The 27,826-nt window shown below is 43.5% G+C and overlaps 5 protein-coding genes across 8 annotated transcripts; 1 reads left to right on the top strand and 4 right to left on the bottom strand.

Moving 5' to 3' along the window:
* Positions 1–2: 2 nt before the first annotated feature.
* LOC125767745 (dolichyl-diphosphooligosaccharide--protein glycosyltransferase subunit 4) lies at positions 3–1,474 on the bottom strand. The gene is made up of 3 exons (XM_049434601.1): positions 1,346–1,474; positions 517–633; positions 3–251 (listed from the first exon to the last, which is right to left on the bottom strand). The coding sequence occupies exons 2-3, from the start codon at positions 615–617 to the stop codon at positions 218–220; spliced, it is 135 nt and encodes a 44-aa protein (XP_049290558.1). The 5' UTR covers positions 618–633; positions 1,346–1,474; the 3' UTR covers positions 3–217.
* Positions 1,475–1,749: 275 nt separating this feature from the next.
* LOC125767722 (uncharacterized) lies at positions 1,750–16,790 on the top strand. Of its 4 annotated transcripts, none has more exons than XM_049434554.1 (5): positions 1,750–2,133; positions 6,775–10,741; positions 10,830–10,958; positions 11,040–11,437; positions 11,505–16,790. In XM_049434554.1, the coding sequence occupies exons 2-5, from the start codon at positions 7,000–7,002 to the stop codon at positions 14,061–14,063; spliced, it is 6,828 nt and encodes a 2,275-aa protein (XP_049290511.1). In that variant the 5' UTR covers positions 1,750–2,133; positions 6,775–6,999; the 3' UTR covers positions 14,064–16,790. The 4 variants fall into 4 exon arrangements, with proteins under 4 accessions (XP_049290511.1, XP_049290514.1, XP_049290513.1 ...); XM_049434557.1 differs by lacking the exon at positions 1,750–2,133 and adding an exon at positions 4,916–6,273; XM_049434556.1 differs by lacking the exon at positions 1,750–2,133 and adding an exon at positions 4,916–6,394.
* Positions 16,791–16,876: 86 nt separating this feature from the next.
* LOC125767728 (hexamerin-1.1) lies at positions 16,877–19,236 on the bottom strand. The gene is made up of 3 exons (XM_049434568.1): positions 19,096–19,236; positions 18,900–19,027; positions 16,877–18,818 (listed from the first exon to the last, which is right to left on the bottom strand). Exons 1-3 carry the CDS (start codon positions 19,184–19,186, stop codon positions 16,959–16,961), a joined length of 2,079 nt encoding a protein of 692 aa, XP_049290525.1. The 5' UTR covers positions 19,187–19,236; the 3' UTR covers positions 16,877–16,958.
* A 4,422-nt stretch (positions 19,237–23,658) lies between these two features.
* LOC125767727 (hexamerin-1.1-like) lies at positions 23,659–26,011 on the bottom strand. The gene is made up of 3 exons (XM_049434567.1): positions 25,871–26,011; positions 25,675–25,802; positions 23,659–25,596 (listed from the first exon to the last, which is right to left on the bottom strand). Exons 1-3 carry the CDS (start codon positions 25,959–25,961, stop codon positions 23,737–23,739), a joined length of 2,079 nt encoding a protein of 692 aa, XP_049290524.1. The 5' UTR covers positions 25,962–26,011; the 3' UTR covers positions 23,659–23,736.
* Positions 26,012–26,686: 675 nt separating this feature from the next.
* On the bottom strand, positions 26,687–27,619 carry LOC125767741 (STING ER exit protein). Its single transcript, XM_049434597.1, has 2 exons — positions 27,386–27,619; positions 26,687–27,311 (listed from the first exon to the last, which is right to left on the bottom strand). Exons 1-2 carry the CDS (start codon positions 27,504–27,506, stop codon positions 26,761–26,763), a joined length of 672 nt encoding a protein of 223 aa, XP_049290554.1. The 5' UTR covers positions 27,507–27,619; the 3' UTR covers positions 26,687–26,760.
* Between the last annotated feature and the right edge of the window lie 207 nt (positions 27,620–27,826).

Here is a 27,826-nt window from a genome sequence, read left to right as displayed (position 1 = left end):
GCTGTAGTTGTTCATTTTATTTAAGGGAGATTTTATTTGTTCATTTTGTTTTTCTTGACCGCGGGGATGAGAGAAGGAATTGTTACGGGTTCACATTTTGTGAAACGTTTTGCATTAATGAAACTGATGCAGTTTGCTGTTGGATACGGTCCAGTGTGGTTTTGCGGTCGTTTTCCAAGCGCGAAAGGGCAAAGGTGCAGGATTAGGACGGAATGGTTCATTTGTGTCTCGATCCGGGACCGCCTCGCATGCTGCTCGCATACAATATCACACGTGCAGCCAAAGAGATAAACACCCACGTGCCATGTGTGTTTCATTACACATAAAATCGTTATCCCAGGGGGGATGGATGAACAGTCGACATCGAGTTCAATCAATGATGAAATAAATGTAAAATGAAGATAGTTCAATTAGTTCAAATACGAAAAACTCTACTCATAATTGGCCATTCGCATACACAGAACGTGGGAAGCGAACAGTGAGTGGGTGAGCGCATTTGGAACGCTCATTGCATACCTTCCCATGTTGGCGTTTATGTAATGGAATGCAACGACCAGGAGGAAGAGGAACACCCCGAGAACGTTGCAGAACACGGCCAGCTGCACATCGGATATCATGATGAATGCGTTTTATCTGACGGAAAGAAAGAGATGTTGTGGATGTAAAGGATTAGAGTAGGATCGCTACAAATCTGTCGATATTGGGCAGCCGGATGAAGTGTACCAACCGCAAACGTATTTTATTTCACTTGCGAATACCGAACTGTATTGCTAAAATGATGAAGACTGGTTGTTGAAATTGAAAATGAGATATTTCGGCAAATTTATCTGTACCACTTTTCCGATTTAGCCACATTGGAATGTTTCGGAGCGAATGACCAGCTGATTAAACTTAAACTCCTTCAATTGAATTATTACACTGAAATGAACTACTGGGTGAATGGAATGTTTTCTTTGATATGGTTATTGAGCTGGAAAGAAACATAATCAATTTTGAGGTATAGTTCCATATTAAATTCTTTCAATCCGGCAATAGCAATCCCGTTTCGAATCCAATTTGCTTTCACCAGAATGCGGGATAGACAGTACAATACATTTCAAGTATGAACAGAGAAATATTCAACCAGGAATTATACTTAATTGATACCAAATTTAAGGAAAATGTAATAAACTGTTCTAATGTGTATTGAAACATCCATTTGCCGGCATGGTACACGTCATAGCATATCGCTTCGGACGTAGTACATTCATTTTTCGCTTTCAAAATAAACCAAACGTGGCGATTTACAATAACATGCACATTACCCAACGATAGCAGGACATTAAGTACAAGAAACTGAACTTACGTGCGTTGAAATAGTGTTAAATTCGCTTAAAAAGAGCACGAAACAGCGCAAGCACTACGGAAAATGTATAAACAACCAATGTTTTTTTACGACAACTGGAATACGGGAACGTCATCGCCCCTCTGGGCGTTATGACGTTACGTTATGCTTTGTTTTGCGTTATTGGAACGATTAGCCAAACACCTAGAACGATCCCTTGGATGACGAGCTTTATTTTTATAATTTTAAATATTTTGTTGATGAAATATTCAATTTATTTTCCTGTAAATTAAATATTAATTGTATTAGTACTAATTTTCCGCTTCTTTTCATTAAAAGTTTAGGTAAACTCGTGTCGCACGTTGTCATATTTTTTGTCAACAGACAGCACCGTTTGTGCACTTGAAATAGAAAACAACGGAGTAGCAAAGAAGCATCGAACGTCAAACATTTTCTCACCAAATATCGATTGGCTCCGACGAAAAGAGAAATTTCCGAACACACTTTTACTCGCTCGAAGAAAGTGTCCATCCTCATTCGCAGAAAACGCTCCAAAGAAGGGATTCTTTCGCGTTTAATCAAAACTCCAAAAGTGCAGTGCGAATGCGTGTGATAAACATTATCCAATAGTAGTGCAATTGTGCATTTCTGCGACGAACATGGTGCTAACGGATTAGGTGATAAACGATACGCGCTAGTGCCGAAAGCAAAAGCAGAAAGTCTACGAAAACCCTCCCGAATATTGGTCACCATTGGTGATGAAAATCGAGCATCCCGCAACAAACCATACGGATTTGCGGTGTATCAAGGTAATGTTGATTGCACAAACGCACCACCAAGGGGAAGCAGGTGTTCCTTCCCGTGGAAAAAAGGGCCCTAGTGAATTCAAATCTCTGCCTGTTCGTATCGTTGGTAGAGCAGCAAAGTAACGGGGCTGTGAAAACAAACCAACCGCTGCAGGTTGAAGAATCAATGATCCGGAGAACGGATGTGCGGTGTGTGTGGTGTGAAGATCGCCCTCTTTATCCGTCGGTGTCATTATGCTGTGTGCGCCTGTGTGCAGTTTTCCGTCTGCCAGCCTACCCGTGCTCTTTTTCTTCCAACGCACTTCCGAAACGGCATGAATGTAACCGACGGACAGTGGAACGAAGGACACGGTTTCGGGAAAACATTGCATCACCAGCTCTGGAACGACATCAGTTCGAACATTATTGAATCGATTGTGTCGGTTCCGGCTGTGTGTTCTTGGTGCGCAATGATAGAACGACAGCTTTGAAACAAGATGTCGATATTATTTATGCAAACTACAATCTTCTTTCCACCGATCGATGCATTTCGATCGTGCATAAAGCACCATAACCACTAGCAGAAACACGTACGCCAGAGGTCGTACCAGAAGGCGCCACCACCTCTTGAATGCATCCCACACACACACGGCGGCCGCTCGCGATCCGTAGGTGTTTTTGCGAAGGAACTGGATATGGTTCCTCGCCATCAAAATTCGAGTCTAATAGCACCGAAAATGGGAAGCAGCGTGTGTGTACGATAATCTGCGTGGCCATCAAAAGCGTTGAGGAACGATGAATAATTAATTTTGTGTTCCCTCATCATACTCACCATTGAAAACTTGGAGGGGGAAACAAGTGCATACTTTGATGCAAATAGGAAATCACATGCCGTCTTTAAGTCAAGGCCAAAGTGCCGACAGTCGCCTACTGCGTTAGGCTTACTAGGTTTACTATTATGATGTAGGGTAATAGAGATAGAAAAAGTTCGAGGGTAATAATGAATGAAAAAAATTAATAAATTTTTTTTTTAAGCTGGAACAAAGAACAGGGTATTGAAACCGCTGAAGTTCGTTCGTTTTACTGTTCGGTTTAGATTCAATTTAAATATAATGAAAAGTAAATTAAAAATTCAAGTAACGCGGTAGGAATGAAAGCATTCCTTTGTCATTTCGACCACTATTAAAATATCTTAATTTTCTCTCTATTGGATCACCGTAACCATAAAAAATACCGCAAGGATTGGTGGTACAATTTGATTGTGGCCCATTCGTTATCGATTTGCAAGCCTCCTCTTCCGTAACGGATGGCCATCATTAATGCACAAATCGTTTCACACTTTTTGGGTGCCATTCGCTGTTCGCCCTTCACTCTGTCATCTTCATCGTCTATCCATCATTTCGCGTGTATAGAGCGTGGGCACTCTTTTTTTTACCATAAATAGTCGTCACGTCCCGGCGATGATGTCAGCTGCCGTGTGAGAGGACCGCCGCCACGATACTATGATGTTGATGATGGCCACGCGTATGTGTGTGTGTGTGCGTGTTTGAAATGTTTGTTGCTTCTTGTGTGACCCCGGCTCATCATCATCATCGGTTCGGTGTTACCACGATGATGGGCCCTGTCCTGAAGGAGGTGTGCCAACATACCGAAAAGTTTATTTCAGGTGTGCACGCCGTGCGCGTGTGTGCATTTTTTTTGGTGGCCATCGTAATCGATGGTCATTGTGGTAGATTATCATGGTCTTACACTAATCATCTGAATGAGATGATGGAAACGATGCCGGGGCTTGAACGGGCGGTTCTTCTTTTAAATGCCGTCACGTTACCAGAATGTTTAAATGTTTGCATACGATTGTTATACAATAAAAAATAGCAAAATTTGTGCAAATAGACGGATACGAAACTCCTATATATATTATTCCTATGTTTTCGATATTTAACGATCTACACTGTTTAATTCCCATTGCCAGTGTTGACCTTGAATCATTCGTAGCAAAATAGTTAGATCACGGCTGTACAGACTTCATTCTTGCTATTCTACCTTAAAATTTCATGCCGTTGAGTTTTTCTTTGGCCGTCTGTAACATCAGTAATCTGGATTTTAAGTTATGAAGTCTAACAAAAAGACCTAACTCTTCATCGTAAGCCACAAAACGATTTTGTGGAAGCCATGATTTTGTGCCAGAAATATCAAGCAAATTTCAAAATTAAATTTCTATCAATATAGCCTGTTGAATACCGAGACTGAAGAAGAGAAAAAAGGGTCACATGTTTTAGTTTCCACCGTCGAATTCTTTTGGAATGTCGCAAGCGAATGTCTAATAGCACCTTTAATACTACACCTTTTTAATAATACGCGCTTAGGCTGGTGGCACAGCTCCATCGCTCCGATTTTTTCGCATATGCGAATCGCAAGGTATGGCACAGCTCTTCCGATTTTTCCGCACGATTTCACTATGGATTTGATGGATTTTCTTCGTCCAAACGCACGTTTGCCATGGTTAATGGTGTATTTACAATAAATGTAAACATTTGCCATTGTCATTTCGAGAAAAAGAATCGTTTGAGAGTTTTATACGAGCGAGTTCAGTTTGACAAATAAAATCGGAAGGTACCTTCCGATGGAAACAAAAATTTTTGTTTCAACCTTCCGATAAAATCGGAAGCTTTTGAGATGTGTCATATCCCATACAAAATTTTGACAGGACCATGCGAAAAAATCGGAGCGATGGAGCTGTGCCACCAGCCTTAATATTGAAAAGTACGATCACGATCGCGCATCGCAGTCATAGGAACTCTTCAGCGAGTTTTGCGATTCCAGCAACTGGTCGATTGATATGCAATGATGTATCTGCCCTAGAATGTACTAATCTCTATTAGTCGTCTAACAATGGTGTCTGGTTTGGTTGTCCGCACACCCCACATACATCGTGCCATTATGATTTTTGGTGGAATATATCACCCAATCTATTTATGGTAATGGAAACGGTAGTCCGCTTACTTTTTGGACCGTTCAGATTGGGACATACATAAAAGCATGTGCGACACAAACTTACTCACACACATGCATTGCAACATTTGGTTAGGTGGTAAACAACAACAAAAAGTGCAACAAAAGATTGACTTACTGTGTACGGTGTAGTGCTTTTTAAAAATTGTTGCTGTCTAGTTTGCCATGCCTACTTGTCTAATAGCCCCAGTGAGTGATTGGACATACACGCATGTTTTAACACTCATGCCCCTACTCTTCTTCTTCAGGAGCAGCAACCGACAAACACACCTTTTTGTCTTCTGCCCATCATGAAGACGGCAACAATGATGGACAAAGACATGAGACACGACGATGAGTCTCTCCAGCCGTAGGCGATGAGCTGATCAGTCAGTCCATCATCAGTCTGAAACAGTCGTTTTGAGACATCAACAGTTTTGTTGTTAATGCGAAGGAGCAGAAGATCATCTTCTCTTTTCGTACATTCCTTGTCTTGTTGTGTCGTTCCGTTGTGATTCTTCATTATCGTCTGTTTTCAGCTGTTCAGTGTGGTAGAATTTTGGAAGAATTGTTATGGTGCTCCTATGGACTGTTTCTGGTGGTAATTCTAATGGTTTTTTGGCAGTATCATAAAGCAACCTTTAAAGGCAAACATCATCAAGGTGGTATGGTATCCGATGAAGACGACCCTTCTAAAGATCGCAACGATTATAGTGCTTTAATTGCGATAGTAATTAGCTAATTGGCAAATTGTGACCCAAAAACCTAGCGGTTTAGAGTGAGTCCGGATTGTTCTCCGGATTGTCGATGTGCGGGGTTGTCTGTCGTCTATTGCGGGTTGCGCGTCAACCCGCTCCTGCCACAAGCACACTTGTGCTGATGATCTTTTTCTAATAGCTTAATAAAGACCCAGGGAATTGATCGTGAATTGAAAGCGCGTTCCACTCGCGAGAATTAGCGGCATGTGTACGGTTCGGTCGTGTATGTAGGTGTGGACCGTGATGGACTTACATGTGCGATCAATAAATGGTGAACGAATGGGAAATTAATTCCAACAATCTTAGTCACTGTTTGACTGTTGCGCGTTTGGCATGTACGTACGCCTGGCTAGTGTTGTGTGATTCTAATTCTAAACAAAATAAACAAACCAGTTGTTGAATTGCGGAATAAAACGTGATTATAATTCATTTCCCAAGACGAGTGTTGTCGATGCCGTGCGCTTATCATCCGTGGTTATCTGGCGTGAAGCATCAAAACGTGGGCGAAAAATTTTTGATGTTGATTTCTTTACACGGTAGTGTACTATGTATTGCTACAGGCGTAGGTCGACCGTGTAAAACGAATAAACATGAGGCCCAGGTTTATATGAAACCAGCGTTTCATAGATAATCAAAGCAGAGCTGGAAGACGCTGTTAGCTTTATCCGCTAAAAATACGCAATAAAGATTGCGAGCTTTCTAGGTCAATCGATTGCGCTAAAAAGAAATACATTTGTGACCGCAGGCTTTGCAAACTTCCTTTCCCTTTTTTTCCTACCTATTTCGTACCTATGTACCTATCTGTATGTTCTTCTAACCATTACTTCCTTGTGTCGGCAAAGAGCAATCTAGTTAGCCGGTGCTAATTGTGTTTTGTCTTTTTCTGATGTTGTTTTTACCTTTTTTTCCGTTGTAGATAATTCAGCAACACTCAACAACACCCCGCCCAATCATGTCACACGCGAATGCAACCGAACGACCATCGTGTCCTTGGCAGCAGCTGCAGTAGGTGCGAGGGAAAGGCGCTAAAACGGACGGTACATTTAGGTTGTATCGGCTGATATAGAACTCTCGATTCGGGACATCGGCAAACGTCCCGCAAACGTGCGCGCACCATACCGCAGCACGCAAACAGGGTACGATGGAATCCCAGCGAATATTGTCTTCACCGTCGGGTGGTGATGACACGGAAACCGATTCAATCAGCTGCTACGTGGTGGAAGGGGCCGACCTATCGACAGCCGACACCGCAACCGAGGGCGTACAATACCGGCTAAATGGTGTACGTGAAGCAGAACAGGACCATTTGCGAAAGGGACTTAATCGCATTTCGAGCGATTCGGCATCCACTTATGAAATGGTGGATGGTGGCAGCCCACAGTCACCTGCGTCCGGCACCAGCGACGGGCACGGCGTGGACGGTGACGACGATGACGACGGTGAAGATGAGGAGGACGAGATGTGGAGCAATATAGTGCGCATAAATAATGCGACGGTCGCAACGGTAGCTGAACTGACGGCCGGAGGCAGTGCCGGTGGGGATGATGAGGCGGTGAATGAAATCGAGTACGAAGTGCAGGAGGCTAGTGGGCCGGAATGTGAACTGCTGAACCGCGAAGCGGCGGACGGTACGGCCGGTGCCGGCACGAGTGGCGGTGAATTATTGCAGCGAAAACGATTCGATCTTGCGCGGTCGTCCACCAAGGAAGAGAAACAGCGCCACAACGAGGAAATAGTGATCATGAAATCGAACTCGCTCTCCTCTGATACGACCACTGCGACTAATTCGTGGGAACCGGTCACCGTGGACGGTTGCAGTGCGGTGGGCACCGAACCAGAACCAGTCGGTGTGGAAAACGATCCACAGCAAGAAGCGATGCTAGCACCAGCGCCATCTTTCGGTGGTCCTTCCAAACCGTGCTTTATAGACGCATCTTCACTGTTCGACGATGATGAGGTTGTGTATCCATCGTTCCAGGAAAGCACGTGTCCCACGCAACAGCATCATTGGTCACAGGCGGGCGGAACAACGGGTGAAAGCAGTGTTCAACTTGCAACCATTCTGTGCGACGATGAGAAGCTGCGAACGGGCTCAAAGGTAGAGGAAAAGGTAGCAAAACCCATCGAAGTTAAGGATCAGTTTTCTGTCGGTCCGTCGAACGATTACATCGCGACCAAACTGAAGCTAGCGGAATCGAACCATTTAACCGAAACGACCGGTAATGATAACGATCGTGAGGAAGTGCTTGCGCGCCAGGAAGCAGAACGAAAGCAGGGTACATTTCTGTTTCAAAACTCAATTCAACAATATTCGGGACATCTGCTAGATTCTAGTTTGCAGTTTGCGCCGGAGGAAACTTATAGCGATCTTTCGCTGCCAAGCGTGTACTCATCGAGCAGTGAGCCAAACTATGGGGAATATAGCTCACTCACGATCAGCGATAATCATCGATATTCGCTGGGAGGTTGTAGTGCGGCAACAGATGAAAGAGCCAGCGGACAGATGGACAGTTTACGTGGTGGAGGAACCTGCACCAGTGGGTACAATTCCAGCTCTGCCGATTATAACAGTCGCACGCAGGCCACAAGTGACGTCGAATCGACATCACACTATCCGAACACACCGTTCAACTCGATCGTACATGTGACGTCGTCCGCATCCATACCCCAGCAGATAGCGCTGCACCGGCAGGTGCAAGAGCTGAGTGAAGATACTGGTAATGATACAAGCCGGGCCAGTTCGGTGGATCGAGAATCACACTCCACTCCGATCAGAATTCCCAAGCGGATGCAAAAGCACGACGAATCGGCTCCGATCGTATCGGGCGGTGCCTCGATCGAAGACTTCACTCCGAAACAATGCGAAAGTCCATTGGTTCGGCGTCGCACAGACACTTGTCCTATAGTGTCGGGCGGTAGCATCAGCTTTGACGATCCATCGGAGGAGCGTGCGGTAACGTCGAGGCAACTGAGCAAGAGTGGTTCGGGTAAATCGTGGGTAGTTGATTTGAAAAATTGTCCCGACGATGAAAAATCGGCCGTGGCTGCAGCGGCTTCGATGAACTCGCTCGAACATTCGGGCCAGCGGAGTCTCGGGTTTTTCGTCGATTTGGGTAGCCTGAAGACGCCGGAAGAGGAAAAGTCGATTACGGTGGTGAATAGCAGACCGCGTACGGCACGCACGGAGCTGATGAAGAAATCGACCGGGTTTTACATTGATCTATCGGACGATGGTAGTGAAAGTACACGCAGTGCCACCCCCAAGCTGGGGGGTTCTAAGATTGAAACACCACCTCCTTCGGCATCGGCACTGACGGGATCATCGAGAGGAGAATCCGAAGACAAACAGACGGATCGGAAGAACATGTTTTCGATGTTTATTGACTTTGGCGGAGATAATGGCGGTAGTAGCAGCGGTACAAGCGCGAAGCCAACAATGCCACGTAAGCTATCGATGCCCCAGTCTGTGCTGTCGGGTACTGGCAACGGGAAGGAATCGGTCCGGCCAAGCAGTCTTGGACCGACGGGTGAAGAGACGGGTAAGCCTTACTACATGTTTGTCGGTTCGGCCGATACCCAACCGTCGGTCGTACGTCGTCCAAATGGTAACGCACCAGGTAACGGAGCAATTGCTGCCAGACACGAGTCGAAACGCCACTCGTGGAATACAACCGTCGGTGAAGGAGGAGGGCTCGTTGGAGGGTTTCACGAACGGCGGATCGCAACCAGTAGCGCTTATCAGCGATCGACGAGTGTAACAAGCGATCGTGGCATTATGAACATTTTGGACAAAATTCCACTACTCTCGAAAACCTCCAGCATGTCGATTGATTCCTCGGTGTCACCGTTTGAGGACTTTACCTGCTCGAAGTCGGAGCTTAGCACTTACTCGAATCATTCGATATCTTCCAATTCTGCTCACTCGAGCAACGAATCGAAGGTATCACCCAAAGATGGTGTCGTTGTCGAAGGACAACCAATGGAAGTTCCAGCAGACGGGATGATGGTATCGTCAGCGAAGAAAAAACGCAAAGATGCAAAAATTAACGAAACGTTCGACAAAAGCAGCCAAGGTTCGATAACGGATGGTATACTATCTTCGAACGAGGATGCCTCCCCGACATCAACCACAACCGACACGGACGACGTAACGTTCCAAAACAATCCGGCAGAGGAAGATGCACTGCTCCTGCTTCAGCAACCGACCGTTGGTGGGAATGCGACTGCAAGCCAGGAACCAAAAGAAGAGCCAATCAAATTGTCTGCTAGTACCACAACCAGTAGCACCAGCAGTAGCAGCACCAAACAGATGGAAACGATCGTTGAGACAGTTGAATGTTCGCCTCGTCATACGGCGGCTGCGGCACGGAACAAACCACAACACACGATGGAAACGCTGCATGCTACGATCGAGAAACAGAAGCAGCTGCTCGAAACCGTCTCCGAGAATGTCGAATCACACGCGTCTACCGCGACGTCTTCCTTTGTTAAGCTGTCCGACATGGATAAACCACCATCGGCAGCTAGTCAGTTCATCACGACCAAGTTTGAGCTTCATTCGAGCAGTGGTGGTGGAGGAGGAAGTGGTGGTAGCGGTGGTGGAAGCAACATGTCCAATTCCGCCGGTTCCAGTCGAGTAGCGCGGCTGTTCGAATGTCAAAAGTACAACACGATCGGGTCGGCAATCGGGGCTAGCAGCCAAGCGGTAAGACAGCAGCAACAGAAGGCATCGAACTACTATCACTCGAACGGTGGTGTAACGTCGATGGAGCGACACTCGTGGAATTTGTCTCGCTCGACTGGTAACAATTTTGTGAGCCTCATCTCTTCTTCGGTGGAAAATTCCCGTTCGCTTAGCAGGTTGTTTCCGCACCTGTCGAAAGGTAGGTTGCTGTCAGTGAACCGGCACCACCGGTCGGCTGCAGAAATGATGTTTCTCCTACGTTTTGTTCTCCGAAAACCTTTCCATAGCTTTCAGCAGCAGTCTTCCCTCGGACGTAGGTATGAATGGTACGGGTCGTAGCGGTCAGGATGGTAGTGAGATGATGCATTCGGACTTTTCCTGCACTTCAAGCATCACGTCAAGCCGATCCGGCATTGGTGAGTCATCACACGGTGTGGAGCGTAATTTACGTGTGCGTTGTGGTTAATAATGCCATATTTCCATCTTCACCCCGTTAGAATCAATCGATGAATCGATCTCCAGCCGTCAGCCGCGCCGCCTAGGTGAGGATCTGTTGAAGATGTTCCTTCAGGAGATTGCCACCGATGTGACGATCGAGGTCGAGACGAAGAAGATGCGTGCCCATAAGTGCATACTGCGATCGCGTTGCCAGTACTTTGCGGCAATTCTCGCCGGGAGTTGGGTGCAGAATGCGGGCAACGTGATCACACTGCCCGGCTACTCGTACGCGGCGGTGCACTTTGCGTTGTGCCACATCTACTCTGGTGCCTCCCATCCACCGGAAGGCATCAGTCTGATGGAGCTGGCCGCACTGTCGGATCTTCTTGGTCTCGAGGGGTTGAAGGAGGTAACAGCGTACGCATTGAAAACGAATTACTGTCACAATTTCCACAAGGTAAGGTAGCCAGAATAGGCAAGATACGGATTTGCTTTAATACTCCATACTGCTTCCCCATTGCCAGCCCTGCGTCGGTTGTACGGACGGTGTGTTACAAGTGCTGCCAGTTACATTGAACCACGGTCTGGACGATTTGTATCGCAAGTGTTTGAAGTGGGTGTGTCGGCACTACGTGAAGATCTGGTCACAAAAACAATTTTCGCAGCTCCCGCTGGACGTTGTTCATCGCTGCAAGCAGCAAATCGTGGCCCATCTCAACTCCGAAAGTGTTCTTACGACTATACTGGACAGCGAGCAGCTGTTGACGCTACTACACCCGTACAAGTGGTCCGTCGAGGTGGAAAACGTAGTGCGCGATATACTGGACACAGCGTACGATTACATTGCGGACCACTTTGCTTCATTGCTTGCCAGCGACAGTTTCCTTTCGCTTGGACAAAACTATCGCTGGGCCATTCCGCACCTGGAGCCTATCTTATTGCCTGCCGCGAACAATCTCAGCCCGGATCAGGCATGTAAAAGCTATCCAAGGGCCACACGGCTACAGAAGTTGCTGCAGGCAAAGGTGCTGACCATGACGACCACTACTTCCACGCCGATGTCGTCTAGTGATAATACGAACGTTGTAAACATTTACGAGAAGCAAACGAAAGCGAGCGAAGGTGGCAGGGGCAAAGAAGTGGATTACAATCTGCAGGAAGAAGAAATGGATTGGTGTGATGAGTTTGTGGGAATGGTGAACGCTATCCTATCAGCCGTGGAGCAATGCTTGATTCGGCAGTGTGCCCGAGCGATGCGTGTTAGCTCCTGGCAGCGGATGGATGTAGAACTGCGCAACAAGATCCAAAAGCTAGCCTGCCTAATGGAAACGGCCGATGAACGAAAGTCCAGGTCGCGGTATTCTTACTCATCGCAAACGTCCTCCTCGTCGTCAGTTCATTCGCGCTCGAACGATATGCGTCAGGTGCGATTGGCTATTCAAGCGCACACCAAGCGCACGCTCGAGAATGGACAGACGAATCATAACCAACACACTAACAATAGAACGCAGCAAACACAAACGAGCAACACACATCAGAACGAGTTAAATGCTGCTTTGCTGAATTCGCATAAGCTTGCCAAGCATTACGCAACCCATAACGAAGCGTCAATGGTGGTGCCGGTCATTGAGCGCGAACGGTTGAAGCATCAGCAAGCTAACCATACGTTGGAAAATGGACGTATTTCGAAAACTTCTTCCAAGACTCACGTCCCGGACGGAGGAAAGAAGTCGTCAGCTTCACTCACGAACGGCCGCCAAGCGGCTCACGGCATACGCATGGGTGTGGCTTCCAAAACATCCAACGCCACCCAGCCTGTGTCCCACAAACGATCGCAATCAGAGGATCATGCAAATCTTAAACCGGTACTTACGAGCAAACCCGAACCGTTGAATAATTTGCGCACCAAGCTAAGCAACGTTAAACCGCGGTATCTCGAACCAAAGAAACCAAAAAATGCGGCCAACTTACACGCGCAGAACAACATTTCCTCCAGCGGTAGTTCCACCAGAACGTCCAGTCCGGCGATGGGCACCCGCAAGCTTACGTCAAAACTGCAGCAACAGAATCACGGTCACGAATCGAATCTGTCGCTGGACAGCTTGTCGTCACCGGCAAAATTGAAGAATGCAAACGCAACGGCAAAACCGCCCCGTGCGGCCATTGGCGAAATGGATGTATCGATCGACTCGCTGGCAGAGTCGATCAAATCACACTCGATCAAAACGAGCAACACCCTGTCACATGAATCGCTTATCTACCAAGAGTACTTTAAGCCGAAAGTTATTAATACTATCGATCAGCAACAACAGCACCCATCCGCTAAGAATGGACTGGTGAAGGATAAAGATCATCATCGTGAAAAACGCCCGAGCAGCGGAAAGTCAGCCAGCTCCGCTACTACACGCATGTTAACCGGTGGTATTAAAACGAATCATTCATCATCTTCAATTCCGTCGGGAGTGAGCTTGCGATCGAATGGAATTAATCGTACGGCATCGTCGGCAAGCGTTGGTTCGAACGGTGGATCGGGACTGGTGAAGCGTAGCTTCCTTTCACAGCGCTCCCGTGAAATTTTAGCTCGCCGCACTCATGAACCAAAGTCGAACTCAACAAATTCGAGCAATAAATCAGCCGCTTCCTCGCCCAGTTTACTACTGACACGCGATAAGTCATCCGGCAGTGATATTGCGAAATCTGGCTCGTCTGCTTCGCTCACCACACCGATCTCCGGTGCCCGGAAGGTATTCAACACAACGCTACATCTGCGACGTACGGCAAAATTGCCTGAAGGAACAGGCAGCAACCGTACTTCTAATGCAGGTCAGGAACGCAAGGTGGATAAAAATACGCCGAAGGGAGGTCACACTACTGGAGCAACGACAAATCGTACGAAGGGAGTTTCGGGAGACATTAGAAGCTCAATGAAGGGAATCGTGATGGAGAATAATTGCTCCCTACCGACGGATGACCAAACGGCTGTACCGGTGATCATTGAACGCATCGAATCAAAATTGGAGCGTTCGAATACATTTTCGATCGACGCTTCCGATAATCCGATGGCGCTTCAGATGTTAGAGTAAACACAAAACGAACGATCACTGGTAAAATATCTCATCGCATGCAAAGGTAGGCCACGGTCTGGAAATGGAAAGGTAAGCATACAAAACGCATCCTCTCAGCGATGATCGTATTGGCGCAAAAACTACTTCCTAAACCTTACTGCTATAGTGCGCATATGCGATGATCTTAAATTCTAATTTAAATTTCATATTTAAAACACCTACTAACTTCATCACAAATGTCTAGTCACATATTTATATGCATATACATAGAAAAACAAGGGAGAGAAAATTATGTTGAGAATTGCAGCGGTTCTCAACTTGGTGCGATATGTGGCGGTGCATCTTTTTTGCACCATTAAATAATTTCGTTAGTAACGCGATATATTTATCTGTTGCAAGATATGCTTATACATACGTGCATAGATTAACACACACGATAGGGAAAAGATGCTGTACGTAAAATGGTTCAACTATTAGAAAAGACTATGATGAACTGCTAATCCCTTGAAGAAGCCATTATTATGATTGAATCTATCCGTTTATTATCGTGCGCTGGGCCACACGATAAAGCTTCTCTAGCCAAACGCCTGCACTTAGCGCCACCGCGGATGAGTTAAGTCAGTGTTAAAGAAGAAGAAAATAATCACTTATCTGTTTGTTACATTTGTGAAAGCTAAAAGATGGATTTATATAATTTGAACTCACCCAAAATACCCCAAATGATGACCCCAGAATGTGAAGTGGCGATGCTAATGACAAAATAAGTTATAAAATCGATTATGAACGGTTTTCATTCGCGTAAATATCTCACTAAAGTTATGCAAATTGTTGTGTGTATGAATTGATATATGTTCGGTTGCTAATCACTGTCCATACGAGTGTGGTGTTCTATTTTGAACGTATTCATCATAATGAAGCCATAGTTTTATTCGGTAATCGCTTTTGCATCCAGGCTATAGTTTACAAAATGTTAGTATAAAATGAAAACAGATACTAAGCGTCATAATGACAGAATTTAACAATGACATTTGAAATACGAAAAGAATCTGTGGCATCCTTTAGAGCCAAACAAATTTCCATGTCATGCGCTTATTATTTCGATCGATTATTATTAAAAAGTTTTTTTTCTATATATATAACATCATTTGCTTAATCAGAAACAATGTGATAAATCGATCATAATGACGATCCTCGTTTTGGTTACTACTGTATTCTAATTTATGCCAGATTTTTTTTGCCTTACATATTACATTCACCTACTTTGCCTCACATTGTTCATTTCTAAAGTCGATTTGTTCTACAGAGCTTGCGGAAGGAAGTGAATATTAATGGAAATATTTATTTCACTCCTCACATTACAATTTTGCTGTCCATTACTGTACGTAGGTGTTAACAGTTTTGTGTTTGGTTTGTTCTATTCGTTTGTTAACACGCATCAATAAGCAGAGACATGGTTATAGTGTAAAACAATTCATTCATTTATTCATACGGATGTAATTTATTGTAGCATTTTTGCTGGACCCTCACTTTAGAAACACTGTACCGTAAACCCGTCGCATACTTAAAACTAATCGCTAATCAATCATGTCTGAATGATCAGTTTGCTGTTGAATGTACCGTCCTAATTCTACCAATGATATTTTTAAGTAATCAACGAGCTTTTTTTTTACTCACCAGCCTGCGAAGACGATGTCCTACAACGATAGCATTCACATAGCATAGAACTTAGTATTCTATGTTTTCTTATAAGATTAATAGGTTTTTTCTTTACGTTACTATTACATTGAGAATCAAGATCAAAATGCACGATGATCGTCGCAGAAAAGGTGATTAGTTATTTTATTTACATATTTCACATATTATGGACTGATCATACAAAATTTTTGTAACTAACTGGTCTTTAAATTTGTATGTTTCGTCGCGTTAATTATAGTAGCGTTAGTTTACATTCTACTCGATCTTCAGTATGCGTCGTTAATGTCTTTGTTGAATTTTGCTTTGATTTGTTCTTTTTTTTCTCCTAGTTTTATCGTATTGGATAAAAAGTGTTGTTTGCTACACTTATACATTCCCTCCAACTTTACACTACGTTAATTCGGATAAGTTTGATTGTTAGTACTTAAGAAGTTTGTCATTTTGTTGTATCAAGAAATTAATTGCTTCGTTTAATTCGTTTTCGGAACAAATCGTTTTCCGCTCTGCAAACAAACGAAAATAGAACAAAACACAACTGATGTTATAGTAGTAATTCAGAAAAGATTTATGCTAAACACAGATCTACAACCTACAATATACAACCTACTTTAAAATGCAAAAAGTCTCGCAAAATGCAATGCAAACAAAATGAGAGAATAACAGAAGCAAGCCTAGTCATCTGTACAAAGTTATGTTCAAATGCTTGCAAAACAAAAAAAGATCGCTACCAAATTAGAAGCTCGTACATATTGTGCACGGGAATTATAGATCTTGCAGTACAGCGACACAAGAATAGACAGCATAAACTTTAAACAAAATATTAGTAATGCATCGATATTTAGCTGTGTGCGTGTGTGGTGATACCAAACTATTGGTTTGCGGTCTAAATATGTTTGATTCAGTGAGCAATGGAAGAATCGGAATGGCTCCTCTTGACGTTTGGATTTGTTGTGTAAAATGTAAGCTCAGTCATTGTATTGAATGATGATCGCGTAGAAATTTGCACCAGAAGAGGAATGTGAATTAAAAACAATAAACGTTCTAAAGCAGCTTTTGGAAGGCAGATACTGGAAACATCCGATACGGTTCATCATGGATCGCTTAAAATTTTCTATGTATATTTATTTGAGAACAAATAATTTTTGGAGCGTTTTCCAATATTGCAGCGTTGCTATTTTATTAGATCATCTGTAACATTCTGACACGGTGCGTTGTCTTTTAGTAAGTCTGATTCATTTTGTACTCGTCGTTGTGGTAGATAAACACGTCCTTGAAATACATGTTCTTGGTGTAGAAGTAGTTGAAGTTGATGACGCGATCGAACGGATAGCCCAACGGGAGGCTGTCGTAGAAGCGCATACCAGATCCAACGCCACACGAGAAGGTCTTGTCGTATAAGTAGCCCTCCTCGTAAGTCTTGGTAGTGTACGGCGTGATGATGAAGTAGAACTGCATCGGCATACCGCTGGTCCAGCCCTTAGGCAAGATTAGACGATCCGGGAATCCGCAGTGCGCCTCGGACATGTCAAGAGCGAACTTCTCCTGTCCATTGAAGCCGAGCATAATCTTCTTGTAGAGATCGGTGTACATGGTGCGGTCCTTGACGCTCCAGTAGAAGTCGCGCGAGTTACGGACGAAGGTGTTCTTGCCAGAGGTGAAGTCGACCATGTACTGATCGAGCTCGAAGAAGTACTTCTTGTAGTACTGCAGGTCGAAGAAGCGATCGAACTTCGGTCCAAGGAACATACGAATGATGGCCTTTCCGGTGTATTCCGACATGACGTTCATGGTGTAGCTGAATGGCTTGTGGTTGAGACGACGCTGGCGAGCGAAGACGGCGAAGTCGAAGTACTTGTCGGTAGAAGGCATCGGCAGCACGTTGGATACATCCGAATCGAAGAAGTCGAAGAAGGTCGTCAGCTTGTCGAAGGTGACATCCTTGATGATGACACCGTTGAAGTTGAGTTCGTCGTAGGTGTAGCTAGGCAGGAACCGCTTGAAGTAGTAGTACAGATCCATGAAGCGCTCGTACAGCTGATAGAAGACCGGATCACGCAGACTGGTCTCGAACTGCATCAGTGCGGATGGCCACACCTTATAGGCATTGTAGTCGTTTCCAGATAGCAACAGACGGGAGAACACCTCAATGAATCCTATGTAGCTGGCATCGACACCATCCACGTTGGAGTTGAGCAGGTCTCCGAAGAAACCGATCGATTCCGGCAGACGCAGGTTGATACGAGATCCATCCTCCATGAAATAGTATCCATCCTCAATGATCTTGCGGATCTTCATCTCCCAGCTGTTGATCCAGTCCAGCTTGTAGTAGAACTCGTCGCTGATCATGTAGTTGTAGTCACGGCTCTTGAATGGCACTCCGTTCCAGTAGCTGAGCAGCGAGAAGTATCCGGTCTTGAGCGGGAAACGCCACACCAGCGGCTTGACCGTGCCCATGTAGTTAGACATACGCTCCAGGTTGTAACGGGCGAGCAGCATCTGGTGCATGTACCAGTACAGCTCTCCACGACGATCCTTCATCAGTCCGAACTTATCTCCACCGAGGAAGTAGGGATAGTCCATCATGAAGTAGTAGTAGTAGGAGTTCAGACCAATATCCTCGGTGTAGTAGTTCAGGTACTCCTCGGTGTAGAAGTTGTTGTAGTAATCCACCGGGTAGGAAGCAGTGTAGTTGGCGTACACGACGTTGTATTTGCCGTTGCCGTAGAATCCGAACTTGGGATCGTACAGTTTCTTGTAGCTGATAGAGCGGATCACATCAGTGTTGAAGAAGTAGTACGGGTAGATCTCATAGATGGCTGGCAGGACGATGCCCTGCAGATCGGAGCGGTGCATCACAGTCAGATGGATGACGTAGATGAACATGCCCTCGTTGATGTTGTCACGAGCCCAGATAAGATTCTTGTAGTAGGTGTCCCAGTCGGCACTGTTGTACAGGAAGGTAAACAGCGAGTAGGTCTGGCGCAGGTACAGCTCATTGTAGATGGTGAAGATCTCGCCCTTCTCTAGGAAGGCACCAGTCTTGAACCAATCAAAGAACTCAACTACTTGAGCAAAGTCCTGGTAAGGAGACATAAAGGAGAAACATTGAGCATGAGGGTTTTCTTCCTACACTAGCAGCTGATTGCTTTTGTTGCTTACATTGTACTTAGACTCATCGGATACCCAGGTCTTGGTGTACGGGAGATACTCGTCATACTTCAGTGGCAGATGAATGTTGCGCAGCACTTCGAAGAAGAACTTTTGCTTGAACAGGAAGTCCTTGTCCGCTGTGGGGAAGGACGAGTGTAAATGTGTTGTAGGTATGTTCAAGAAGCGATAGTAGAGGAAGACTTACCGTATTTCGGTTCGTATTTGGTGCTTGGAACGTAAGATCCACTGGCAAGAACTGCCAGGGAGATCGCTACCGCCACGATGATGAGCTTCATCTTGTCCAGCTTCTGCTTGACTACAGTCACGACACTGACTTTTTGGGCTCTGGAGGCATAGCTTTTATACTCGCTATGATCCGCGCTCCAGTCATTTTTTACGAAATTGATTTCTTCCTTATCATCTTTTTTGCAGTATGGCAAACAGCACAGCAGATCAAATACGAATTTCTTGCAATGGTACTGCTTTTTTAACGATTAATGTGTGATCTTTCGGAGCATAGCATTATCGTATCAACCTATTGTTTATATTTATGCTTGTGCGAAACATTTCATGATAAAGTCATATCAATTTGAGTTCAATGAATGTTGGAACAGAGAAGAATGAGAAAAGAATGTAATGATTGTATTGTTTCTAGGTGCATTAAATGAGAAGATGCAGTGCATTACATTCTAGAAACCAAAACAATATCATAAAACCAAATGTTACCATTCTATTTCGAAATATGAAATAAATTGTTTCCAACTGTTCTACTACACCCATTCACACTCTACAATTTCACATATGTGGAAACTCTTGTCCCTAGCATTATGCTAAAATATTTTGAAAACCAATAGTATAATGCTCATCATGAGGTTCAATGGGATTGTTCTATTATGTTCCTCTATTTTAGCAGTCAGCCGCTTGTCACTATTCAATGAAGTAGAGATGAGAATGAGAGTGAATGAGTCGTTATTAGGAGTCAGCTCGTTTAACGACTCATTTCGGAGTCATGAGAAAAACCCGGCATAAGCGTATAAGTTAAGGTTCGGTCATTGTACTCACTCATGAGTGTAAGCATGTAGCCATGGTGAGTCGAGTTGCAAAAAGAGTAAAGCCGTGAGTTGAAACGAAACGATTGATACACATTGATACACCGTTGAAACGGAATACATGTGTACAACACCCAAACTAACCAAATGAATATACTGCTCGCTCTACCTAACTATCAAACCTGCATAAGCGAACAAGCGGGCTAGTCTGAAGGACATGAAACGGGATACTTTTATAATATTTATTATCCTGCTCAGAGGCGGAACATCCACTACGCCAACTAAGCGGCCACTATGCTATTGAATACATGTCTTACAATAATGTAATACTTTACTTATTTTCTTGCGTCGGTTGTAGGGCTCCCAAACAAGCACCCCACCGTCATCGGAACCAGAGTTTTAGGGGCCCAAAGCATTCTCAGTTAAGGTCTCCAAAAATACCTCCCCCAAAAATTCTATAAATTTGCAAATTTCCTAAGGCTATAGACTTGGCTTTTTTTTGGGAAATTTAGCAAAATTTTATAAATGTGATATATTTTAATGGGAATTTGTTGCAATAAGTTTCTTTTCACTTAAATAGTGCTTTAACTTAAAAAAAGAATAAAAAGTCAGAAAAAAAATTTACAAAAATTTTTCAACTCGAAAATTTCATAAGGCTTACCCCTTACGTTTTTTTTTTGGGAAATTTTGCAAGAAAATTAAATTGATTTATTTTAATGCCAATTGGTTGCAATGTGTTTCTTTTCACTCAAGTAATGCTTTAAATAAAAAAAAGAGTGAAAAATAATAAAAAAATCAAAAAATTCAAAAAAATTAAAATTAACCAAGGGTCATTTTTGCACCAAGTTTTGTCTATAACTCGGTCCGTATCCAACGGATTGCCAATCTTTAACCTGTGGTCGGTAGATGACACCAATGGCTACATTTTCTTTTTGCACGGCCATGCCCTCAGATGTCTGTGCCAGAAGTTATTCGAGGAACCAAGTTCCAAACCCTGTTTGAGAAAATGTAAAATTTTCTTCATTTTTGCACCAAGTTTTGCCTATAACTCGGTCGGTATCCAACGGATGGCCAATCTTTAACCTGTGGTCGATAGATGGCACCAATGGCTACATTTTCTTCTTGGACAGCCATGCCCTCAGATGTCTGTGCCAGAAGTTATTCGAGGAACCAAGTTCCATACCCTGTTTGAAAAAATGTAAAATTTTCCTCATTTTTGAGCAATGTAGCAAAAATTTTAAATGTGATATATTTTGATGGGAATTTGTTGCAATAAGTTTCTTTTCACTTAAATAGTGCTTTAAATTAAAAAAAGAATAAAAAATCAGAAAAAAATTTCAAAAAAATTTTCCACTCGAAAATTTCATAAGGCTTACCCCTTACGATTTTTTTAGGAAATTTTGCAAAAAAAATTAAATTGTTTTATTTTAATGCCAATGGGTTGCGATGAGTTTCTTTACACTCAAGTAATGCTTGAAATAAAAAAAAGAGTGAAAAATAATAAAACAATCGAAAAATTAAAAAAAAAATGAAAATTTTTCTCATTTTTGCACCAAATTTTGCCTATAACTCGGTCGGTATCCAACGGATCGCCAAACTTTAACCTGTGGTCGATAGATGGCACCAATGGCTACATTTTCTTCTTGCACGGCCATGCCCTCAGATGTCTGTGCCAGAAGTTATTCGAGGAACCAAGTTCCATACCCTGTTTGAGAAAATGTAAAATTTTCTTCATTTTTGCACCAAGTTTTGCCTATAACTCGGTCGGTATCCAACGGATCGCCAAACTTTAACCTGTGGTCGATAGATGGCACCAATGGCTACATTTTCTTTTTGCACGGCCATGCCCTCAGATGTCTGTGCCAGAAGTTATTCGAGGAACCAAGTTCCATACCCTGTTTGAGAAAATGTAAAATTTTCCTCATTTTTGAGCAATGTAGCAAAAATTTTAAATGTGATATATTTTGATGGGAATTTGTTGCAATAAGTTTCTTTTCACTTAAATAATGCTTTAAATTAAAAAAAGAATAAAAAATTAGAAAAAAATTTCAAAAAAATTTTTAACTCGAAAATTTCATAAGGCTTATTACCCCTTACGTTTTTTTTGAGAAATTTTGCAAAAAAAATTAAATTGTTTTATTTTAATGCCAATCGGTTCAAATAAGTTTCTTTTCACTCAAATAATGCTTTAAATTAAAAAAAGAGCGAAAAATAATACAAAAATCAAAAAATTCAAAAAAATGAAAATTTCCTAAGGCTCATTTTTGGACCAAATTTTGCCTATAACTCGGTCGGTATCCAACGGATCGCCAATCTTTAACCTGTGGTCGATAGATGGCACCAATGGCTACATTTTCTTCTTGGACAGCCATGCCCTCAGATGTCTGTGCCAGAAGTTATTCGAGGAACCAAGTTCCATACCCTGTTTGAGGAAATGTAAAATTTTCCTCATTTTTAAGCAATATAGTAAAATGTATAAATGTGATAAATTTTAATGCGCATTTGCTGCAATAAGTTTCTTTTCACTCAAATAATGCGTTAAGCTAAATAAAGAATAAAAAATCAGAAAAAAATTTACAAAAAATTTTCAACTCGAAAATTTCATAAGGCTTACCCCTTACGGTTTTTTGAGAAAATTTTCAAAAAAATTAAATTGATTTATTTTAATGCCAATCGGTTCAAATAAGTTTCTTTTCACTCAAATAATGCTTTAAATTAAAAAAAGAATAAATAATCAGAAAAAAATTTAAAAATTATAAAAACTTGAAATTTTAAAAAGATTCATTTTTGCACCAAGTTTTGCCTATAACTCGGTCGGTATCCAACGGATGGCCAATCTTTAACCTGTGGTCGATAGATGCCACCAATGGCTACATTTTCTTCTTGGACACCCATGCCCACAGATGTCTGTGCCAGAAGTTATTCGAGGAACCAAGTTCCATACCCTGTTTGAGAAAATGTAAAATTTTCTTCATTTTTGACCAATATAGCAAAATTTATAAATGTTTTATATTTGAATGCAAATTTGTTGCAATAAGTTTCTTTTCGCTCATATAATGCTTTGAATTAAAAAAAGAATAAAAAATTATAAAAAAATAAAAAAAATCTAAAAATTTGAAAATTTCATAAGGCTATAGCCAGTGGGTCAACAGTGAAAGAGGTATTTCAATCGATCCGGTCATCTTATTGTGCGAGCTCCCGCACCCCACGGGAAAAAGAGGTAGCTGTATCGCAGGAATCACTCCTGTGTGCAGCGCTCCTTGTGGTGCGAAAATTCGCTCCTGGGAGCGCATCACACAATCGCTCCTGTGTGCAGTGCTCCGTGTGGAGCTACCTCAAGCGCACCGCACACTTTAGAGAGCGAGAGCAGTGCGCTCCGCTCTTGCAAAAGAGCTACTTGACCCAACACTAGCTACAGCTAAGTAGTCCATCAGTAACAGTTCAGTAATGATATAGACCACTTTAACATTCAGCACTGCTGTCGTAATGACCAAAACTGTGAGTATTTCAACAGTATTCACATGTATGTATGATACTTAAGTTATCGTAAAACTGATCACTTACACTCAACGAAACAGCTTTGCAAAGAACCAAATTAAACATTGATTGAGAATGCGTTTTGCCAGGAGCATAAACATGAACGGTTGATGGAGAATGATGTACATGTGATGATGGAAATTGATTGTAGGTAACACTTAACCAGAAACGTGTAACACTAGTTTTGTGAGTTTTATCCCAATTTGCTGAGTTGCTGATTTATTAGATCATCTGTAACATCTGACACGGTGCGTTGTCCTTTAGTAAGTCTGATTCATTTTGTACTCGTCGTTGTGGTAGATGAACACGTCCTTGAAGTACATGTTCTTGGTGTAGAAGTAGTTGAAGTTGATGACGCGATCGAACGGATAGCCCAACGGGAGGCTGTCGTAGAAGCGCATACCAGATCCAACGCCACACGAGAAGGTCTTGTCGTATAAGTAGCCTTCCTCGTAAGTCTTGGTAGTGTACGGCGTGATGATGAAGTAGAACTGCATCGGCATACCGCTGGTCCAGCCCTTAGGCAAGATTAGACGATCCGGGAATCCGCAGTGCGCCTCGGACATGTCAAGAGCGAACTTCTCCTGTCCATTGAAGCCGAGCATAATCTTCTTGTAGAGATCGGTGTACATGGTGCGGTCCTTGACGCTCCAGTAGAAGTCGCGCGAGTTACGGACGAAGGTGTTCTTGCCAGAGGTGAAGTCGACCATGTACTGATCGAGCTCGAAGAAGTACTTCTTGTAGTACTGCAGGTCGAAGAAGCGATCGAACTTCGGTCCAAGGAACATACGAATGATGGCCTTTCCGGTGTATTCCGACATGACGTTCATGGTGTAGCTGAATGGCTTGTGGTTAAGACGACGCTGGCGAGCGAAGACGGCGAAGTCGAAGTACTTGTCGGTAGAAGGCATCGGCAGCACGTTGGATACATCCGAATCGAAGAAGTCAAAGAAGGTCGTCAGCTTGTCAAAGGTGACATCCTTGATGATGACACCGTTGAAGTTGAGTTCGTCGTAGGTGTAGCTAGGCAGGAACTGCTTGAAGTAGTAGTACAGATCCATGAAGCGCTCGTACAGCTGATAGAAGACCGGATCACGCAGACTGGTCTCGAACTGCATCAGTGCGGATGGCCACACCTTATAGGCATTGTAGTCGTTTCCAGATAGCAACAGACGGGAGAACACCTCAATGAATCCTATGTAGCTGGCATCGACACCATCCACGTTGGAGTTGAGCAGGTCTCCGAAGAAACCGATCGATTCCGGCAGGCGCAGGTTGATACGAGATCCATCCTCCATGAAATAGTATCCATCCTCAATGATCTTGCGGATCTTCATCTCCCAGCTGTTGATCCAGTCCAGCTTGTAGTAGAACTCGTCGCTGATCATGTAGTTGTAGTCACGGCTCTTGAACGGCACTCCGTTCCAGTAGCTGAGCAGCGAGAAGTATCCGGTCTTGAGCGGGAAACGCCACACCAGCGGCTTGACCGTGCCCATGTAGTTAGACATACGCTCCAGGTTGTAACGGGCGAGCAGCATCTGGTGCATGTACCAGTACAGCTCTCCACGACGATCCTTCATCAGTCCGAACTTATCTCCACCGAGGAAGTAGGGATAGTCCATCATGAAGTAGTAGTAGTAGGAGTTCAGACCAATATCCTCGGTGTAGTAGTTCAGGTACTCCTCGGTGTAGAAGTTGTTGTAGTAATCCACCGGGTAGGAAGCAGTGTAGTTGGCGTACACGACGTTGTATTTGCCGTTGCCGTAGAATCCGAACTTGGGATCGTACAGTTTCTTGTAGCTGATAGAGCGGATCACATCAGTGTTGAAGAAGTAGTACGGGTAGATCTCATAGATGGCTGGCAGGACGATGCCCTGCAGATCGGAGCGGTGCATCACAGTCAGATGGATGACGTAGATGAACATGCCCTCGTTGATGTTGTCACGAGCCCAGATAAGATTCTTGTAGTAGGTGTCCCAGTCGGCACTGTTGTACAGGAAGGTAAACAGCGAGTAGGTCTGGCGCAGGTACAGCTCATTGTAGATGGTGAAGATCTCGCCCTTCTCTAGGAAGGCACCAGTCTTGAACCAATCAAAGAACTCAACCACTTGAGCAAAGTCCTGGTAAGGAGACATATAGGAGATACATTGAGCATGGTTTTCTTCCTACACCAGCAGCTGATTGCTTTTGTTGCTTACATTGTACTTAGATTCATCGGATACCCAGGTCTTGGTGTACGGGAGATACTCGTCATACTTCAGTGGCAGATGAATGTTACGCAGCACTTCGAAGAAGAACTTTTGCTTGAACAGGAAGTCCTTGTCCGCTGTGGGGAAGGACGAGTGTAAATGTGTTGTAGGTATGTTCAAGAAGCGATAGTAGAGGAAGACTTACCGTATTTCGGTTCGTATTTGGTGCTTGGAACGTAAGATCCACTGGCAAGAACTGCCAGGGAGATCGCTACCGCCACGATGATGAGCTTCATCTTGTCCAGCTTCTGCTTGACTACAGTCACGACACTGACTTTTTGGGCTGCGGAGGCATTGCTTTTATACTTCCAATGCATTTCTTTGCTTATCAGTCCCTTGGTCAGACATAGAAACAAATATGCGTGGAGCAATCCGGTTCAAAAATGCATTATCAAATTTATTCGACTTTAGGTCATCGTCCTGGTACCGGAGTTGCATCCCAGCAGAGATGATTGTACTATCAACCGCTATGCGATTTTTTTCTGTTCGATTGAATAATTTAATTCAACTACGAATTACTATTACAGTAGCATATAAAAGTATGTAAGGTAAAAAATATAAGTCATGAAAGAGTCATGAACATGTAAAATTAAAAGTAGTCTTTATACTCAACGAAGCGCGTATTTTAATTAGTTTGGTTGTACATTTATTTTATTAAAGTATACTTTTAATTTATTAGGTAATCGTTAGATATTCAGTAGAATAGGCAAAACTTATATCCTAATTAACATAAAGTTTTTTTTATGGGCGCAGTTAATCTGCGCTTGCACATGAATGATGTCATGCCATGTTTAAATCATCTGCACTCGACAGATAAGCCCTACCAGCTGATGTCGTCTTGGTACGTTTGTACTGAAGCTGGATGGAACAAGAGACAGTACCAGAATTGTTAATGAAGGAAAGACTGAAGATCTTTCAAATGCTTTTGATAATATTGTGTATTGAACTAGGCATAGATTGATTTCAATTTAGATTCAATTTGTCCATCAACTTATTGTGGTTTTAAGTGTAATTTCGTTCTGCTAGTTATCTGAACTATGTATCGAGCAATGTTCCGCGCGTCTTTTTCGGTGGTGGTGGTTCTATTTTCTCCTTCAACACATCTTCGTTCGTTTTACCGCCCTTTCGCTCCAGTTGTTTTTCGATTATACGGGCATTATTCGCATAGCTGTCCGCCACTTCCCGAGCCTCGATTTCATCTTCTTCCTCATCGATAGTGGAAACGGTCACCGAGCTAAACTTGCCCATGTTCTTCGTGTGCTTGGTGACCATCACCTTCTTCGGTTCCAGTGTCGGATTGAGACTGGTGCTTGGCGTTTTGATGATTTCTGAAATTTTAGCTTCACTCTTACATTTGACCAGTGCTCGGCGTATGACGAACGTCACCTGCGGATCGTTACTGTGCCGGTAATACAATGGTAAACCGCACTTTTTGCACTTCAGCCGATGCTGCTTCTCGATACCCGCTTCCCGCTGGATGAAGACGGTTTCGCTCGGATCTGCGTTCACTTTGTTTGCGTGGCGCGCACTGTCGATTACGCGTGCACCATCCAATTGTCTGAGAGGTAATTTTTCGAGTGTACAATCTGCAAAGGAAAAGGAAAACATTTAAGTAAAACGTAACACGATCCGAGGATGGGAGAGTTGGTTCATATGTTACCTAAAATTAAACTCATTTGTCCGCACAAACAGTAGTATATATTAAGCGGGCCCGTTTCATTGTACTCTTCCTTGTCTTTTGAGTCGGAACAAACAATACTACGTGATACTACTTTCGGCATTTTTGAGCTGGAGCGCTGGAACGATTTTAGTTACTTCCGCTCTACAAATTTGTTTTGTTTACATTCCTATTTCTTCACACAAGCTGTCAAGTTGCCCGCATTCAGCACTGTCTCCATAAGCAGCGTCTACACGTATGCTAAGGAACATTCAGCTGAATAGAGAAATTATCACATATGAACAACTATTCTGACTGACTAAAACCAAATGAATAATTAAGAATTCATAGCTAGATGAAATTTATTAGAAGCAAGCTCGTTCATACAACGTCAACAAATCACTTCTTTCGCTGCGTATTGAAAACGATCGCGCTCAGGCTGGC

Source organism: Anopheles funestus, chromosome 3RL (assembly GCF_943734845.2).
Source record: "Anopheles funestus chromosome 3RL, idAnoFuneDA-416_04, whole genome shotgun sequence".
NCBI lineage: Eukaryota > Metazoa > Arthropoda > Insecta > Diptera > Culicidae > Anopheles > Anopheles funestus.
Note: the sequence above shows the minus strand (reverse complement) of the source record. Positions and strands in the feature narration are given on the sequence as shown.

What these genes read in the sequence shown, in the direction of transcription:
- LOC125767722 (XM_049434554.1), top strand. Translation starts at nt 7,000, where the DNA reads ATGGAATCCCAGCGAATATTGTCTTCACCGTCGGGTGGTGATGACACG. An exon ending in GTTTCCGCACCTGTCGAAAG is followed by an intron (nt 10,742 to 10,829) that starts GTAGGTTGCTGT and finishes ACCTTTCCATAG; the next exon opens with CTTTCAGCAGCAGTCTTCCC. An exon ending in ACTGTCACAATTTCCACAAG is followed by an intron (nt 11,438 to 11,504) that starts GTAAGGTAGCCA and finishes CCCCATTGCCAG; the next exon opens with CCCTGCGTCGGTTGTACGGA.
- LOC125767745 (XM_049434601.1), bottom strand. Translation starts at nt 617, where the DNA reads ATGATATCCGATGTGCAGCTGGCCGTGTTCTGCAACGTTCTCGGGGTG. An exon ending in ATAAACGCCAACATGGGAAG is followed by an intron (nt 252 to 516) that starts GTATGCAATGAG and finishes GTATGCGAGCAG; the next exon opens with CATGCGAGGCGGTCCCGGAT.
- LOC125767728 (XM_049434568.1), bottom strand. Translation starts at nt 19,186, where the DNA reads ATGAAGCTCATCATCGTGGCGGTAGCGATCTCCCTGGCAGTTCTTGCC. An exon ending in CAAATACGAACCGAAATACG is followed by an intron (nt 19,028 to 19,095) that starts GTAAGTCTTCCT and finishes CCTTCCCCACAG; the next exon opens with CGGACAAGGACTTCCTGTTC. An exon ending in CCGATGAGTCTAAGTACAAT is followed by an intron (nt 18,819 to 18,899) that starts GTAAGCAACAAA and finishes TCTCCTTACCAG; the next exon opens with GACTTTGCTCAAGTAGTTGA.
- LOC125767741 (XM_049434597.1), bottom strand. Translation starts at nt 27,506, where the DNA reads ATGCCGAAAGTAGTATCACGTAGTATTGTTTGTTCCGACTCAAAAGAC. An exon ending in ACAAATGAGTTTAATTTTAG is followed by an intron (nt 27,312 to 27,385) that starts GTAACATATGAA and finishes TTTCCTTTGCAG; the next exon opens with ATTGTACACTCGAAAAATTA.
- LOC125767727 (XM_049434567.1), bottom strand. Translation starts at nt 25,961, where the DNA reads ATGAAGCTCATCATCGTGGCGGTAGCGATCTCCCTGGCAGTTCTTGCC. An exon ending in CAAATACGAACCGAAATACG is followed by an intron (nt 25,803 to 25,870) that starts GTAAGTCTTCCT and finishes CCTTCCCCACAG; the next exon opens with CGGACAAGGACTTCCTGTTC. An exon ending in CCGATGAATCTAAGTACAAT is followed by an intron (nt 25,597 to 25,674) that starts GTAAGCAACAAA and finishes TCTCCTTACCAG; the next exon opens with GACTTTGCTCAAGTGGTTGA.